A 19,526-nucleotide genomic window follows, 5' to 3' on the forward strand; every position below is an offset into this window, starting at 1 on the left:
GCATGCTCATCACATTTAACTAAAGCTGCCCGGAGGCAACATGAGCATCTGCACACAATTATTCCAAATATTCTTCCCCTTCCACACAGGCACAAATTTCTGTTCTTTGCTTGTTCAGCACAGTTGCTGCTTCCTCCCCACTCCTAAACTATCCTCCTGATTTAGCTGACAAACAGGGCTGATAACAGGGGTGCTGCTGTCAGGAAACGCTGACCAGACCCCTCTACCTGGACAACTCAGTCCTTTTATTGGAAAGCGTTACCTCCCTGAAGGCTCTATTTCTCCCCTCCCTCTTCAACTGCTTTCCACTGCCAAAGCTGGCCCCAGCCCCTGCTGGAACTGTCACAGAGAGGTAAGAGAGAACCCTGCTGCTCCTTTCTGGTGGGCACAGTAAAGGAGATGGAGTAGAACTGCCTCCTCTACCTGGTCCCCCACTTTGTTACCCCTCCCTACAGCCACTGCCGGGATCAGGAAAGGTGGAAAATGTGCAAGAAAAATTCACACGAGCAACTCAAAAGTGAGAGATCTCAAATTATCCAGAAGGGGCTCCGGGCCGATGCAGGTGGCTGGGGTGTGTGGGAGGGGGTACAGGCTCTGGGCTGGGGGTGCGGGTCCCAGGGTGGGGCCAGAAATGAGGGGTTCAGGGTGCGGGAGGGGGCTCTGGGCTGGAGCATGGGGTAGGGATGCGGGCTCTAGTGTGTCGCCAGGGATCAGGGATTTGGGATGCAGGAGGGGGCTCCAGGCTGGCGCTGAAGAGTTCAGAGTGCGGGAGGGGGCACCGGGCTGGAAGTTTGGGGGTGTGGGGATTTGAGGGCTCCAGCTGGGGGTTCAGGCTCTGGGGTGGGGCTGGAGATGAGGGATTTGGGGTATAGGAGGGTGCACCGGGCTGGGACCAAGGGGTTCGGAGGGCAGGAGGGGGATCGGGGCGGGGCAGGGACGTGGAGGAGTATATGTGCAGGCTCCGTGCAGTGCTTACTTCAAGCTGCTCCTGGAATCAGCGGCATGTCCCACTTCCCCCTCCGGCTCCTATGCAGAGGCGCAGCCAGGAGACTCTACGCATTGCCCTGTCTGCAGGTGCCGCCCCTGGCAGCTCCTATTGGCCGCAATTCCTGGCCAGTGGGCTGGGAGCCACGGAGTCAGCACTCAGGGAGAGAGGACGGAGGCAGCGTGTAGAGCCGCCTTGCCACACCTCCACCAGCAACAGCAGGGGCCAGGAGCCGCTTGTGTGAAGTTGCCCAGGAGCGCTCTCCATGGACCTCAAAATGTTTACCGTGGACACAGTTTTGGCATCCTAGGTAGACATATTTTGTAGGGATATACATAGGGTCTAGGGATTTATAGTTAAATTTCAAGAGTTTGTGTTTGTCTTTTATAAAGTTTAACCTGCATAGGCAGACATCTTGGGTAAGAGCTGAACTTCTCACAGTATCTGAGTGGCAGCAGCCCATGAAATCATAGGCAAAAATAAAAATATATATGGGTTTATTCTAGTTGCTGCAAAATGAGAATGCACAGTCCAAATATTTAGGAGCCCTCCATTGTGGCTTTTTAGCTTGTGAAATTGGATCTGTATCGTTTGCACCTTTATCTAAATATGATCAATTTAAACATTCACTTGGACCTGCAGAGGCAGTGGCCAAATGTGAACAGAGAGCTCATAAAATAGAAATAACTTTTATATGGAAATCAGAATTCAAAAGCATGGTAGAGTCAGAAACTCAATGTGCAGTGGCAGTCAAAAAAAGCGAACAGAATGTTGGGAATGATTAAGAAAGGGGTAGATAATAAGACCGACATATCATATTGCCTCTATATAAACCCATGGTACACCCACATCTTGAATACTGCGTGCAGATGTGGTCACCCCATCTCAAAAAAAGATGCACTGACATTGGAAAAGGTACAGAAAAGGGCAACAAAAATGATTAGGGGTATGGAACAGATGAGAAACATGAGGAGAGATTAATAGGACTGGGACTTTTCAACTTAGAAAAGAGACTACTAAATCGGGATATGGTAGAGGTCTATAAAATCATGACTGGTGTGGAGAACGTAAATAGGGAAGTATTATTTACTCCTTCTCATAACACAGGAAGTAGGGGTCACCAAATGAAATTAATGGGCAGCAGGTTTAAAACAAATAAAAGGAAGTATCTCTTCACACAATGCACAGTCAACCTGTGGAACTCTTTGCCAGAGGATGTTGTGAAGGCCAGGACTATAACGGGGTTCAAAAAAGCACTATATAAATTCATGGAGAATAGATCCATCGGTGCCTATTAGCCAGGATGGGTGGGGATTGTGTCCCTAGCTTCTGTTTGCCAGAAGCTGGGAATGAGCGACAGGGGATGGATCACTTGATGATTACCTGTTCTGTTCACTCTCTCTGGGGCACCTGCCACTGGCCACTGTCAGAAGACAGGATCCTGGGCTAGATGGACCATTGGTCTGACCCAGTATGACCGTTCTTACGTTATGTAACTTATCCTAGTATGTCCAGTTTGTATAGGGGAAGGTCAGCAGACTCCAGCTGTTAGACTATTGGGATTGAAAAAAAATACATATGCCAGTCAAAAAATTTACAAAATATTCTTTGCCCTTTGGTGACAAAAATCACCAAATACATGCTTGTAAAACTCTCCAGGGTCAAATTCTCAGGTGTGCATGCAGCTCCCACTGGAGTCACACTGTCATTGAAAATGGCCTGAACCTTCGAAAATGAGGATGACTATTGACTACGCTTAGTTGATTTCAGCTCTCCAGAATATATTTCTCAAATGGGTGAAGGATGCTAAAGGATGGTGGGCAAAAAAAAAAAAAAAAAAATGGGGCTCATCAGCATTTGAGGTTTATATAGGTCATCCAGTAAGAAAAATGATGTGCAAGAAAAAAAAATCCTAAAATAATTTTCAGGATCTGCTTTCTGCTACACTCCCCAGCTGCAAAAAGGTTGTTCCCCTAGCAATGGGCTCCTGTTTCAATAACAGGCATGCTATATTAAGAAGCAAGTCATGCAAGCACACCTGTGAAAACTGGGAAAGGATCCTAATTTAAAAGCAATGAGTAGGTGAGAGCAGGGACTGAACATCAGAAGTCCAGGGTTCTATTTCGAGCTCTGCAACTGACTCAGTTGATCACCTGGGGTAAGACAACTAACCCCACTGTGCTTCAATTTATCCATCCTTAACATCAGTATTTTAAGGTTTTATTATTATTATTTTTACTTGTTTAGTGAGCTGGGTTGTTTCCGTCAAGCCAAAACTAAAATCCAAACAGCTGTTCTCAACCGCAACTGAAGCGAGGAAGCAAAGCAATAAATATCACATCTGTGATGAAAGAGTTAAAACATTTGGCTAGTGTTATAATGGTTTATGCTGAAGTCAAGCAAAGTGCTCTGCAATGATCCAGGTGTTGCTGGCTCTGTGGGACTGTTTGAATCGCATACTTTTGATAGCACCTGGACAGTGATCAGTACATACTTCTTCAGTTCTCTACATTTGCCCTTTGGAAATGGAAGTCAGGAATCTACAGGAGGCAGCAATAAAATGAATTATTTTAAACTACCCATTGTGATCGCTCCTCGTTGGTGAATAGAGCCAATCTATGTCAGACATGTGACCACAGAATATCCTCGCTATTATCATTCAAAGCGCCAAAAGGGGTCCAGTGATGTTCCACTAGTACTTTTCCACAGACCAAACAGGCACTGAAATGTCCAAGGACTAGGGTCATTATGTGCAAAAAAATAGCACTTTACAATAGGCCTTCAGAATTAGTACCTTCTGCTACAAATCCACCATTAATAAGTATAACTGCTTGCACTGCTAATGAGCATTATTCAGAGTGCTCCTAACTTCTCAGCCAAACTTTGTTAATTCACAAGGGGGCTTACTCATCCCGACAATGCAGCTGGCTGGAGTAGACACCAAGGCCCTGGGGTTCTCTGTGTAAGGTAGGGTTGCCAACTTTGGTTGGTTCCTGAAGATTTCATCAGATGACAATCTTTAAATAAAGATTAATCTTTAATTCCTGGAGATGCCAGGACAATCCTGGAGGGCTGGCAACCCTGGTATAGGGGGGAGAATCTAGAGGATCCATGGTCCAGAAGATGTCTCTCCACTCTCTTCCCTACCCCAGTTTTACTCTGTACCATGCAGTGGGTGCACATTCCTCATGTGGGCTCCTGAAATCCTCTTCTTACCCCTTTGTGTAAGAGGAAAAGGGGATTCTCATTCAGGCCTGGCCTAAATTAGAAAAGTTGCACAAGGGTAACTACATCAGTGTAAAAATCTATGAAGTTATCCCAGCGGAAAGCCTTAAAGAAGACACACTTTGGGCTCAATCTGAAACCTGTTTCAATGAAAGAATCCTACTGACCTCATTGGGTATTGTATTAGGACCTTAACCGGTTGCTGCTTCTCAACCCATTGAAACCTTACTTAACTATTAAGCTAAACTAATCTAAACGTATGTCCACATTCAATTTTAAAAGTGATTTAATTATACCAATGCAATTTTTATCATACAGACAAGTCCTAAGAACAAAATAAAATATTTCTAACTGAGATTTTAATAATCCTCAGATGTGACAGTGACCTCCCAGGCCTCCACCACCAAAAGCTTGAGCTGTTACAGCTTGAGCTCAAGCACTAAACCTCTCTGTTTGGAGCTGTGAATAAGATTCGGGGAGAGGGCGGGGTAGTGGGGGGGCGCGGTGGGGAGAGAACCATATTCTACATTCTCACCAGACAGACTAGACTCTCTTTGGTCATCTTTCATTGCTTATGGGATGCAATAAATTACAACACAAAACAATGTCCTCTCGAAAGCAAACATAAGTTGCTAATGTTATTAGCCCTCCACATACTGTTTCCAAATTCTCCCAATCGCACATTAAGATTAAAGAAAGCCATGCAAAGGACACTGCATGCAGGGATGCATCCTGATTCAAACTGTAACAAAATGCATAAGCACGGTAAAAAAAAAAAATATCACAGAGTCTTCTCTGCAAGTGTAAAAATATAGTAAGTGTCCATGGATTTTTAAAATACTCTCAGTTGAATCATTTTGAACCAGGAATCAATTTAAAATCAACAGTCAAAAGGCCTATTGTCCTATGTTTACCCATTCCAGAGCCGCACCCCGACCCTCTGAATGCAAATTCAAATGAAAACGAAAGTGTACAGCATTTCAACATCAGTGTCTGAAAATATTTACAGAGCAGATCAAGTGATAATAGCAGCAAGAGAGTTAAGGAACAGATTTCTCAAGTTACTTTAGTTGGAGTGAAATAGAAAATTGCAGTGGCAGTGTGACCTTGTATTTCTGATTGACCAGATGGCTGGAACGGTCTGATTTATGTAAGCCTGAAGCAGAAATACACCTTTCTTTATCATCTGATGCTATTCAGTGAAATGACGTGGCAGCCCCCAACCAGTCACTAGCGTACAAGTTTCCTCATCTCAAGACCATCAATGGCATTAATTTTCACGCTTACAAGCAGATGTTGCAGAGAGGCTAACGAATGAACGGGACTGGACTCTTGGGACTCTGTGTGGTTCCCCCACAACAGAACACTGAGGGAGGGAGCGAGGAAGTTTGAGCACCCTGTACCTGTTCTGTTAATAAATGAGGCCAGCCTCCAGGACAGTCAGTCTGGCACCTTCAGCAATTCACACAGGCACTACATCCACTACAAATAAATACATAAAGAAAGAAGAAATGCAGCCATCTTGCCCTCAAGAGGGGTCTTTGGTGCAAACTCTTTAGTTATTGATTTTAAACATCAAATCTCTAATTATTTTGGAGCATTTCTAAAACAAAACAAACCCAGAAAGAATCTAACTTTCAGGGCAGAAATGCAGAAGAACAGGATGTTTTGTAAGATACAAAGGATCACATAACACTTCTTATTTTTCTGAAAAGAGCCCTTTCACCCGATGGTCCTAATTCCAACCGCAGTTACACTGCTGTAAGTCAGGAGTGATGCCATTAAAGTCAGTGGAATTATGCTGGTGTAAAAATGGTACAAATCAGGTCAGGTTCAGGGCCATGTACATTGATTGAGTTACATAAGACACAATGGGATTACTCAGCCCTCCTTTTACACCAGTTTTGCACTGATATAATTCCACGGGTATCAGTGAAGTTACTCCTCATTTACACCAGCATAACTGAGATCAGAATCAAAGCCAATATGTCTGAAGAGTATGCAGCCATATGTTTTTTCCACAATTCAAAATGAAAAAAAATAAAATCAAATCCTCCTCTCATCATCATGACATGCAAAGGAGTTTCAGACTCACAAGCTAGAAGTAAAGGGTCATGTTACCTTTTCTTGCTCCCAGAAGTAAAAACCCTGGATAATACTCAAGTCAGTGGTGCCGTTTGTGTTAGTAAGTGGCTGCAGAATCAGGCCCAGAGAGAGAAAGACTATGACACAAAAGGAGCAGAGAGAGAGAAAAATATTCTAATAAAAAATAAAAGCCTGATTCTTCTCTCTCAACAGTTTTACACTGCAGTAACTCCATTGATCATAATGGAATTAGTCCTGATTTATATTAATGAGAGGAGAATCAGACCCTAAGGACGGTAAGTTCACACACACACACACACACCCCCCATATGTGGGGGTACTTGTGCCAGCATACCTTTTGAGGAAAGCAACAGAATAGGCTTCCCTTTGGCTAGAAAGCCACCCGCTGATTTCAATTGTAGGACAAACATGTGTGAACCGAAAGTAGCTTTGTGATCCTTGCCAACCCAAAGAGTAGTTGGAGACTCCAATTCCATGAGTTTTAGCCATCAGCAGTATGCAGAATTAATGGGGACTTCTCAGTTACACACTGGGGGAAGGTTACAGAAAGAATGAATTGAGCAAAGGGAAAATTTAGGCTGAATGTCAGGGAAAACATCCCAACTGGAAAGATCTAGAAAGTCATGGAATAGCCTCTCAAGAAAGTGTCACTGTTCGGAGAATTCAAAGCTGGACTGCAGAAATGAAATCCTCATGTTAACGACACAATTAACAAGGACAATGCAAGCTTCCCAACTGGCCCGCTCAGACTTCTACTAAGAGATCAGCATTCTCAGAAAAGATCACAGAGTTCTTTTCTACCAGCTACCCTTGGTGTTGGTACTGCTTACAAGAGCTGTCTTAGCATTCACAAGTCAATGTTATGTTAGCACAAAATGACAAAGAAAAAATGAATAAAATGGGAACTGAACAGGAAAAAATGATGTATATTTTTCATTCCTGGCTGTGCCCAGCTCTGAACACCTGTTGCATGCGTCTGTAGTACCAAGACAAAAACCACAAAGCCGATTGTCTCCTAACTAAAAAGGTTGGGAAATAACTAAAGTTCATTGGAAACAGCAACCCACAAAATCTACAGGTAACCTTACGGTTAAACTCTGAGCTTCTGTCAACAATGGAAGACTTCCACGCACTGCTAAACGCTACCACAACGGTGGCATACTCTCCCACACTCCTCTGGATTAATGCAGCATTTCACAAAAAAGAACAGGCTGCAAGCCCCGAAATTTGGCTTTCCTTCTTTCTCCCAAAGCGCTTGCACATGCAGAAACAAGTCACCGTCTGTATGTCAAGCAGCACATGTTGCTGTTGCTGAAAGCAAAACAGAAACATACATCCATTGTGACTAACCTAATACCCTTTCTTTCAGACCACAGAGCTGTTTCATACATTGTGTGTACTTACCTTGCAGGGATGTATTAGGTAAACTTGTTTCATTCTCTTCCATTTAAAAAAAAATTTCTGTATTAAGCGGCCAAGCAATCTCAAGTTGAGTCAGTTACTGTGCAGATTTTGACCTCCAAACTTTCTACTGTAGCACTGTAACCGTATACCTGACTTTCTTCTGTGAATAATTAGTATCCTGCTTCCTGAGTTACCTGGGCTTGCCTGACCTGTTTCTCTATGAAGTGACATCACACCCTTTGATCTCTCATGCTGTATTAACATGTGCTTCAGACAACATTGCTTTGTCTCACTTAGGACGCTTCTGTTCATTCCCCCCAATTCATTTTTTACTTTCACTTCTTTAGGCAAAAAGCTGTTTGAACAACTTTTACCATGAGCAGATAGTGTCATAGTCAAAACGCTGAAGCTTTTAGAAAGTTAGTCATTGATTTTAAAGATTCTCTGAATTTGCATTTCATAGGGAAAGCTAAAAATAAAATGTTGACTGTCATGCTAGTCTGTGTGGGAGAGAAACTTTACAGGCACAACTGTTAAGCACAGAGAAAGATGAAAATTTGAGATAGGGTGGCACTGGCAAAATCCTCATCAGACAAATTGTGTGTGTTTTCACAAAAATTATCTCCAAGAAAAATGATTTACCTCAACACTGCAATTTCAAGACTGTTTTGACTGTATCATTGAAGAAGGAAGGGGAGTACAAACAAAACAAAAAGGTTATTTTCTTTCTCTACCCTCTAGCCCAAGGACACAAATGCGAAGATAATCTTACCCAAGCGGCAAGTTTGTGGTCTGAGGAAATATTTACTCTGTTCTCCTACATGAGGCAAACAACAAGCATTTTCATATATTCATGCCCAATTTACCAAACAAGTATCATTGGCTTTTTAACTACTTTATTTTATTTTATCTTGACATTTACATGCATATCTATAAAATGTAAAACAGTGCTGATAAACTGGAGCTACAACATTACTCTGAGGGAACAACTACAACAGAAACTGAATTAAATACTATTAAGGAGCTACGGCAATATTCAGCTGTGTTTAGATCACTTATGGGTATGTCTGTGCTGCAATCACGGGATATGATTGTAGCGTGTATGGACATATGCGAGCTAACTTTAATCTAGCTAGCACAGGTACTGGAGAGTGAACCTGTTACAACATGGGTTTCAGCCCGGGCCATACAAGGCTGCCTAGAATGTTGGGAAATTGCTCGTTGGGCTGGCCTGAACTGACGCCCAGGCTGCCGTGGCTTCACTGCTCTGCCACCTGAGCTAGCTAGATTAAAGCTAGCTTGGGTATGTCTACACAAGTGACAATCATACCCAATGGTTGCAGTGTAGACATACACGATGAGTACAATCCGATCAGTAACACTAGACATGAGCCCTTTCCTTACAAAAAAGGCAGATTTTTTTAATGTTTTTCTTCCTCTAGCTGTAGCAAAGCACAAGAAGAATGCTTTCAGGGTGTGAACAAAAGCATAAAGAAATAACTGAGCTTAACATGCAGTATGAAGATTTCAGTGTTATCTAGCAGCTTCCTCTGATACACTAGTAACTTAATGGCATTTTATTTCGTACTCACTAGATAATTTCTCTTATCTATACACACAAGTATTTTTCAAACATCCTCAAAGAACCACCACCCTATTTTAAGAGACACAGCCTAGCAAAAAGAGCACAGACTGTGTGCCAAGACTGCTGCATTCTACTGCAGATTCTATCACTAACCCGCTCTGACACCTTGGGAACTCACCTCTCTGTGCCTTGGTTTACAATATGTAAAAGGGGAAGGCTCGTACCTACCTACCTTACACAAATGTAGAGAAGCTTAATGGATTGTTATTTAGAAACTGCTCCAAGACCTTTGATTAAAGCAGAGACGACACACAACTGTTGATAGCGGGGGCACAATTTAAAGGTTCGAGGGAGAATGTGAACTGCCACACAGAAGTTTTCAAACTGTGGGGCGCACCCCCCAGAAGACTGTTGGGGGGAGGGGTGGGGGGAGTGGCAACATCAGGCAGCTTGGGCAAGCGACCCCAGGCAGGGCTTGGTTGGGCCAGCCCTCGCACGGTGGGGCTCAAGGAGGGAACGCCATCTCCACCCCCACTCACCTCAGCAGGCCACTCAGCCTGTCCGGGTTTGGCATGCAACCAAAAAATTGGGGGGGGCACATGAACCCATATGCCCCCCCTCCATGTGTTGCCGCTGGATTAAAGGCAGATATAAATGCAATATTTTTAATTTGCACATTTATTAAGTAAGGGAACGAGATCTTCTTTCATAGAGGGATAAATAAGCACAGTGTGTAGGAAATGTGCTATACTTTCAAAAATATGAATGGAGAAGGATATTTAGTCTCCAGAACATGGAACATTCATACATAAAGCTTGAGGCAGGCAGAGAGAGGAAGCAGGAGTCTCATACACTTTCACCGCACAACTGACACTACAAAATCTTCATTCCTCATCTTCAACACGCACAATATTCCAAGCCATGGTCCTTCCTTGAGCAGAGTATATCATTAAGTTAAAGTATAGGGTGTGGTGGTTTTATGATGTAGCTGAAACGAAGCCCAAATGAACCCATTACACATGCTTTCCTGAACATATTACCTATATCAGGATTTGTCTCCATCATAGGCGAAACCCCGAAGATAGACGGCATAGTGAAGATGCTTTACTGAGGATACACCATTCCTGCTTTTCATACCATGTTTCTCTGCAAAGTACTTCCAACTGCACATTTACAAACATTAAACTCTTTGATGCCCTGTGGGGGAATCTGAGTCCAAGTTAGAGCTTAATCCTCTGTTTGTTCAACCCAATGGGCTGGGCTAGAGCCTGCTCATTTCTTAGCTGGAGGGAATGGTTTATGTCTACCTGAGTAACCCCTCCAGCCAATGTACTTCAAGAGGGGTATACATAGGCTACAAGAAAAGCTGTATCCAGCTCCCCTTGGCTGGAAAATGGGTCAAGTCCAATGCAAAAAGCATCTATGGCTAAATCCTACTTTCACCCCAGTTACCAGGCCCTGTACTGGGACTGTCAAGGTAGCAGGGATGGCATCCTCCTGTCATGAACGATGGGCCTGAGTTCCCTCAGCTGACTATGGGGCTAGCTGGCTCAGCCCTGAGGCCAGTTAACAAACCTAGCTGGGATGCGGCAGAACCATCTGACTGTCCAGCCCACCCTATTGACTGCAAGGAGCCTACAGCTCTGTATTTAATCTCAGCAGCAGCGTGTCACTGGCTACCCAGTGCTCACATCCCCAACTGGAACTGTTCCTGCTCCAGCCTTGTTCTCAGCCTTGCTCCAGTCCTGCTCCTATCCTAGTCAAGTCTGTTCCCCTGCTTGGTTCCCGACCGTTTGCTCTGACTCTCGGCTCTGATGCCAGGTTCTTGACTCTGGCTCTGACCCCTGGCCTCTGACCACTAAGCCCGACTGCCCATGCCCCAGTCCAGGACAGCCCCTGCCTACGTTACAGAGGGATAGTGGAGCTGCTCTGTGGTTTTTGTGCACCCCTCCACCCTCTATGCAACCTGAAAACCCCTGTGCACGGGATTGCTCCATAGCACACAGAGGGTACAAACCTCCCCTCATTTGTACACTGCCCCCTTGTGGAGAAGACCCTCACTAGTTCAGGGCTCTCCACTCCCAAACATGGGGAACATGATTTGCTCAATATTAAAGACACTGTCAGGGCAAAAAAAAATCTAACTCCAGAATCCCAATTAGGTTGTCTATTGCAAAGTATGCAGTATTTTGTTATTATTCTGTCTACATTGGTCTCTCTCACACACGCACACGCACCTAAATGTCCCATTCTATTACCATTTCTAAACAAAGAGGAATTTATAATGATTTGTATGCTCTTTTACAACTGTGCAGAGGTTGTATTTTTCCATTGAAGACTACGGACTCATTTTTTTCCCAGCAATGAAAAAAGAAGTCTGAAGCAACAAAGAGAAATGTTCATTCTAGCTGCTGAGTGCTGACATTCTGCATTTGGCAGCATGATTCTTTCTGATTTTAAGCTTTTAGCGCCTACTAAAGTGTTCTGTGGCTCTTTAGGTTCCGAAGTTTTATCCCATCACCTTCTGTTGATTTTTTAAAAATATATTTAAGCTTCTGAGAGTTAAGGGAATGACAGTTTTGAAAAGGTTTCTTCTATTTTAAAAGAAACCTACAGTCAGAAACAGGGCAAAAAGGACTGGAATACAATTGTTTTCACACTCCCTTTTCAACAACCGCTTCTAGTGGGGCGAGGTGGTTAGTTCCATTTTATGTTCTCCTAAAACTATTCATTGTGCTCAACTACGTGTAGCAATTTAAATGGGCTGTTTCCCAAAGAATCAATCCTAGTTCACCTAATTTATCTGTAGCATGACCCAAATGTAAAATACAGGAGTTTCCACCCCCCAAAAAAGCACTAAAATTGCCTTTGTTGTAAGCATAGAAAAATGCAAGCCAACAGAGGCAATTTTAGTTGCTTTTTGGGTCTTAGGAGGTCATTGATGAAGAATGAAGGGAAATATAGTTTGCTAGGGTGTAAAACTGGTTTTCAATTATATTTCTGTTGAAGGAGAAAAGGTAAATGTTGACTCGTATGCAGCTACATGATAAAACAGGTGTGTGTAACATAATGAAAATAACAAATCAGAGATATAGCAGGTGCTCCTGAAAGTTGAGTACTCCCCACCTACAGAAATTAAGCTTATTATGACATTTGAAAACTGGCACATGCCCAAGTACCCTGGGGAAGTTTTTATAACACAGCAAGAACACAGGTGTGTCAAGCACACTTGCTGGACTCTGAGCATCTGACACCTCCACAGATCTTCCCCAGACACCATAGTTAACACTTGCTGCATATCCAGGTCTTATCTGGATGAAACACTCCCCACGAAATCAAAAACCACTCCCCAGAAAGCTGATCACTAGATACTTACCAGTCAAACAACTGTAGGCTAGTCAGTTCACATAAGCATACAAGGTTCCACACTCCTACGATCCCAATACACTAAAATCCCAAGCTTCTAATAATCTGCACAAGGTCACTGATCTGTAGAGTGACCATATTTTCCAAAGGGAAAACGGGACATTGTGTGGGGCAAGCCCGAGCCCTCCCTCCACTCCCCTGCGCAGGGCTGGCCCAAGGCCGCTCACCTGAGGCCCCCTCCCTGCGCAGGGCTGGTGTCGCTGCTCGCCAGAGCCCTGCCTACCCCCTGCACGAGGCTGGGGCTGACATCGCTGCTCACTCAAACCCTGCCTGCCCTGCTCCTGAGCCCTGCCTCCCTCCCCTGCATGGGGCTGGCATTGCCGTTCGCCTCCATGCATGTTCCTCCTCACCCCACTTTGCTGACAAAAGTGGGCATTTGTCCTGTTTGCTCTTGCCAACTTGATCAAGTTGGCAAGAGCAAACAAGACTAATGCCCACTTTTGCCAAAACAGTTGGGATGTCCGGGACAGGGTTTAAAAAAGGGACTGTCCCGACATGGATGTATGGTCACCCTACTGATCAGGAGGCCTTTCACCATCTACAATCTCTTCATAAGAAGGAGCCCACAATCTGTCTCACGTTATGCAAACCTAGCTGGATGCTGCTGCAGGCCCAGTATTAGCACATCAAGTCACCCAGTCTACTCAAAATACACTACAGACCTAGGGCCATTACAAGGCAAGGACAGAGGGGGAGTAGCCATCATATTCCAGTATAACTTTTTATGGAAGAGGGGTCACCTTGACACAAAATCCTTTGAGGGTATCCAGAAGCTTTGCAGATCCAGAGAGTAGTCCAAACGAACAGCCTACTAATCCCAAAAGCAAAGGTTTCCTACAGGAGCTGCCTGAGACGCTGTCTGACATGGTGATAAAGCTCTCAAGTCATGTTGAAGACTTCCAACATCTGAGAACACCTCTGATGCAATGGCCCTACTTATTAATCTCTGCCTAGTCATATTTTGGACCTGATTTTAGGACTGGATGTAGCTAAAGGGAAGACAAAAAACACCCTACTTATCCCTTGACTGGCCTCTGCCTCTTTCAGGCTGAGATCAGAACCTTCCCCTGCTATCCAAATAAAATGAATGAGTTTATGAAGGTCCATCCTGGAAGCTCATGGACCCAAATCAAATTCCATTTACCCCTTGATTATTGTAATTAATTAAACACTATGGAATTGCACCCTGAAAAGGCTTCATGTAGCTCATTCAAGACACAGCAAGCCACCCACTAAGCCACACAGACTACCAAGCATACATCACCCCTGTGATCTGTCTCTCTTTGCTAGTTTTGTAGGGATTGCAGAGTCAAGTTCAACATTTCAGTCCTTTCAACACCTCCAAACAACAGCTCCCAGTTGCTCATATTCATGACTTTATATATTCATGACTTCCACTGACGGTTAGAACAATGGAATGGTCATCTTCAATAGTGAAATAAGCCTGGGCAGATAACAGCTTTCTTGGAAATAGGCCCTCCAACCTGGAACTTGCTCCCAGAAATAAGGCTAACAAATGTCAAAAACTTGAAGGCAAAATGCAAAACCCACTTCTTTGACATAGCCGGCACATATTAAGGCCATTTCAAAATAATAGACAATAGTCCAAGTCTTCCAGTTGGAGGCGAGACAGAGAATTGGGCAAATGATTAGCGATTTTGGGTGCCCAACTTTAGACATTTTAAAGGAGTCTGATTTTGAGAAAGTGCTAAGCATCTGAGCCTCTGAAAAACCAGGCCTCTCTAAAGGTTCCTCAAGTTGGGCACCAAAACCTGAAGCACAAAATCATCACTACTCACTTCGGAAAATCCTGGCCAACATCTTTATGTGAAAACTTGATAATTTGCAGAGGTATTCAGATAACACGCGGATTAGGATCATATTAGAATCTAGATAGATGGATAGGTAAGAATAGACAGATTACAGTGATAGGCCAAGTGCCATAAAAATCTGGCACTTCACTATTATTTACTATTTGTAATGCAGTGACACCTACTAATCACAGCCCAAATGTGCCAGGCACTATAGAAACATACAATAGAGTAGGTATCTAAAGCTCACGATCTCAGTGAGGGTATTAAATACATGTGAAATTTCAGTGATATTATTGATTTTCTTCCCAGGATTTGGAACAGAAAATTCAGAAAGTACAGGAAGGTCTTTTATGCAATGAACTTTATTCACTTTCTGAGCCAGTCACCCTATAAACATGCAACTAGATTAACAGTAAAGGTACTGCGAGAGGGAGAGCCCTTGCACAAAGCCTGCTGGTAGTGACTGAACTGCCATTCAAGACACCGCTAAGGGATTACATCCATTAAGATAATTAGTACCTAGCTTTCCGCAGTGGTAAAAATGCCAGTAGAGACAGGGGAAGACATGGTGATGGCAGGTTTGTTTGTTTGTTTGATGGAGAGAAGAGGGACACCAATATCTTATTTCATGCATAACATAGGAGTGTTATGGATAGAATTACAGCCCCTTTCTTTAGTCTCCTAAATTACAGCCAGTAGCTCATTCAGCCTACAACCTCTATTAAAGCTGGAGAGGAGAAAAATAGGTTTGTCCTTGTGTGTGCCTGTTTTTACAGTGAAAATTGTCTAAGCATAAAGCAAGAAGAAATAGTCTTGAAACACAGGAAAATATACTTTCAATGTCCGTACAAATGATAGATCAACAAAAAGGTGACTGAACATTAGCACACACCGGCTGAGAGTCTGTGGAATTGAGTCTGAGCTACTGCAAAGTGGAGTTTATAGAATCTAGACATGAAATTACCTTCCTTCATCAAAATTAGAGGACAGTTTTAATTAATTTAATTCTGAAAGGGACCTGAGCAAATATCAATCTCCCTTTGCTCAACAGCAGAGCTAGAAAATAGCCTCTCTGGGTGAAATTCCCCTAGCAACACAGGTGCTGCAGTACGAGCCAGACACAGCTGACAGCTGCAGAGCACACAAGGGGAAATGGGGTAATGGGGAGAGGTGGTAGAGACATGGCTGTCCTACTTGCCTTCAGCAGATCTCACTTCTGCACTAGGAGGGGGCAGACACCAGCGCATAGCCAGGAGGCAACAATTTTGTTTCGTGCAACTTCTGAGGTTTCAAATTTTGTTTTAATTCTGCATTGGGGAAAAAACACCCAAGACCTTTGGAATGTTTTTGTGAAAATGTAATTTTCAAAATGCCTGTTTGGGGATGAAAATTCAAGGGAAGGGAAGCATGAGTCACAGCAGAGCGTTTCATCCCAGATCACTTGAAATCAGGGAGAGTAGTCTCTTTATCACGAGACTTCCACATCCCAGGCCAACACCCTATATATCAGGGGCCAGCTTGCCTGCAGTTTGGTGGAGCCACTGACCAAGAACTCCTGTGTAGACATGCAAACAAGTCACCGCTCCGGAGTTGGAGCAGCATCCTGTCTCTGGACCACAGAGATCATTTTCTTTTATTTTGAAGTATTTATTATTAGAGTTAGTGGGGGATTTTTCACAATTTTTTTTAATCACGTGTGGATTTATAGACGTCAAAACTTTTAGCAAAAACAGAGTTTTGACTAAACATTTGTTGGGAAGGTTTCTCCTGTCTAGGATGGAACTTCTGGTTTGAGAGAGACAGAAAGAGAGAGACACAGAGAGAGAGATCTAGAATAGCCAATAGCCCATTTGGGGACAGGTGGTTGTCTCTCGTTTTTCAAGAAAAAATTCAAAACATCTAGGTTTCAATCCAATGTGGAATGAAAAGATATATTGAAAGCCTGAAAAAAAGTGTCTCTGAAGAAGTGGGTTTTTTACCCATGGAAGCTTATGTCTTTAAGATGCCACCGGACTCCTCATTGTTTTTGTGGCTACAGACTAACATGGCTACCCCTCTGATAATTGAAAGCCTGAAATTGTTCATGAACATTTTTTGTGTTTCAGCCCGCCCTATTTATTATCGCACTCATCATCACCTCAGTGGCTGAGCACTGCGCAAATGCAAATGTATTAAGCATCATATTGTTCTTAAGTATTTTATCCTCATTTGAGAAACAAGGAAACAGGCACACCGGGATTAAGTGACTTGTTCCCGGTCTCATAGAGAGCCTGAAGCAGAGCCAGAAATGGGCCTCAGATTTTCCAAGTCCTAGTCCTATGCATTAACCCCGAACCCATCCTCTCTCAGACTTAATTCCAACTCTCCTTCCCATCCAGTCCATGAAATGATTCACTTGCACAACACTCATTAATTAGGGCTGTCTACAGATGTGAGAGAAAGACAGAAATTCTCCCAAAGGAAGCAGTGACTGGCTAACACTAATCAGCCATAGCAAGCAATTTATATGCTTTCATTGCTGTCTTTATTGATGCTATTTTATAGCACAAATAAATGTAAGGAAACCAATATTGCCAATTAAATGGCTACAACATTAGGCCAGATTTACCCAAAAGTAGTGACTAGTCTGTTATCCATGTGCCATATAAATACTATCAAAGGAGGAAGGTAATGGGGTTACCGGTTGAAGCTGGGAATCAGAAATCTGCTACTGACATCTGAATTCTTCCTGTGCCATCAGATGTTGCTCAGGGCATGAACAAGACTCTACCATTCCTGCCTATACTGGGCCACCCTTTGCATGTTCTCTGTGTTGTTAAGTCCCATACATTTTCCTTTTTGGAGTAGTGTTTGATGGAGGCCTCTTTTACACGTTCCCCAACAGTCCAATGGCATGCCCATCATGGCAGAAGCTCTTGCTTCATAACATACGCCCCCCATATTTCCATCTTCTTTGCTGACATGATGTTTGACAATGCCTCAGTTTTCCCACCTGTAAAAAGAAAAAAATTTCCTCTTTTCCCTACCCTGTGTCTGGCCTGTCTATTTACATTGTAACTCTTTTGAGCAATAACAGTCTTGAGATCTATGTACAACAGCTAATACAATGGGGCCTGATCTCAGCAGAAGCCTTTGTTATTATTTGTACTACAGTAACACCCAATCACTGTCTTGCACATAAGAATATTTAGCTACCTCAGGCTCAGTTATTTAGGGTATGGATGGCACTTTGAGATTGAAGGAAGGTAATTAGACCAATGTGACCCGAAACATAATAAAACAGCAGATCTTTTGCAAAAAATGGAAAAAGAGAGAAGTTTGATACCACAAGCAGTGTAAAAAGAGAAAGCATGTTATCTGGTGATAGAACCCATATTTAGGACGAGGGAAAAGAGGGCTGGATTTTGTCGCTAGCCATCAAATAATATTATGTAAACTTTCTGCATGAGACATGAAGTGTCATCTTTGGAGGGATCTTATGGCAAGTGAAATTTAGGCTCATTTCCCAGAATTCTGAAAGTAATCTTCTCCATTGGCACAATCTGCATCATCAACTGCAAGCCTTTCAGTTCAAGCCAGTAAAGCAGAACTGCTCTTTTTGCCCACAAAAGAAGTTTATTTTCCACCCTTTCCATCCATGCTCACTCCAAAAGGGACAGGGGTAGGTGACAAATAGCAAGAATAAAGAGTGAACGGCTTCATGTTGGTGTCTGCAAATTCCTATCATCAAACAATCCAGAAATAGAAGCGTAGAATGTTTTCTACCTTTTTTTAATTCTTTGGGGGGGGGCAAGAACTGTCTCTCTCGGTATATGTACAAAAACTAAGAAGCATCTAAACTGGACCCGACAGGGAACAATATGAACTCTTTATGTATGAGGATTATCTCAGTGTCTGCTAAATATAACACAGTGAAATCTTTTTATCCACAACCCAGGCAGAAGATGGGCCAGCAGCATTACAAGCATCCCTATACTGCACTGTCAGTATGCTTACACCTGTCGTGGAAGCACCAGCTGTAGAAGGCAAGAGAATAATTCAGTCTCTTTACCCATCCAGTCCTTAGCCTCAAAACTGCATCTGAGGACAGTTGTGCCAATTAATCCCAGCTGCCTGGAGGCTCATTTGTTTGGTACTTAGCTGAGACCAGATGTTAACGAGCATATCAGATGCTAGCTGGCCAAAGCAAAGCCCTACACTCAACTCATTACTCTGTCTGTAACGTGGTGACTTTGGAGTGCTGCACATGATCAACTCCAAATTTTCTGGGATTATTCTGGGCATCCATGGGCAGAACCCTATTGATTTGGGAGCAAATAAAAACATCAGAAAAGTCTGATTCAGAGGAAAATCAGGGGCCCCAGACTTCCAGCTGGGAAGGCAAAGGAACCTCTCTGATATGTGTGGGCAGCAGCAGGAGGTGACAGAGGCAGAGGAAGGCAGGGGGCAGAGACACAGAGGGGAGCACAGGGTCCCTGCTGTGGTGGAGAGGGGAAAGGAAAGGAGGACAGAGCTCCTCGCAGAGAGGATAGGGGAATTTGCACCGAGTTCCTGACAGAGCTGTGGTGGGAAATAAACACAATTACTGATTCCCAGTCCCAGCCCCACCTCCCCCAACTCCAACCATTAGACAAGACTCCTTCCCTGTAAATATTATACAGAACTAAACATAGTTTATAGCTTGATTGCGGGATCTAAATTCAATATTATAACCTGGCTTCTTTCTACACTAGATGCTTATGTTTGTGGCTGAGTTGTGCACTCTTGCCTTCATAAACAGTTTCCATTTTCATCAGGCCCTCTCCAAGTCGCATCTCCATAGTACCTGCAGAACTTGGCTCACATGTGCAGTAAAGAAAACAATCATCAGGGCCAGCTCCGACCTTTTGTGATGGGTTTGCAAAACTATTTCTCTCACACAGTTTCTGTGCACCCAAGATCATCCCATTATATGTAAAGCTGCCCTGAAAATCATCTCGCT

At 43.4% G+C, this 19,526-nt stretch overlaps 1 protein-coding gene across 1 annotated transcript in view; it reads right to left on the reverse strand.

Annotated features, from left to right (window-relative positions):
* Positions 1-7,825, reverse strand: part of NAALADL2 (N-acetylated alpha-linked acidic dipeptidase like 2) — a 651,889-nt gene extending 644,064 nt beyond the window's left edge. The window contains exon 1 of the mRNA XM_039489638.1: positions 7,721-7,825. Within this exon, the coding sequence (XP_039345572.1) occupies positions 7,721-7,763 (43 nt within the window). The 5' untranslated portion in view covers positions 7,764-7,825. The remainder of the gene's footprint in view (positions 1-7,720) is intronic.
* Positions 7,826-19,526: the final 11,701 nt, after the last annotated feature.

This window comes from Mauremys reevesii, linkage group 9, assembly GCF_016161935.1.
Source record: "Mauremys reevesii isolate NIE-2019 linkage group 9, ASM1616193v1, whole genome shotgun sequence".
In the NCBI taxonomy this organism is placed as follows: Eukaryota; Metazoa; Chordata; order Testudines; family Geoemydidae; genus Mauremys; species Mauremys reevesii.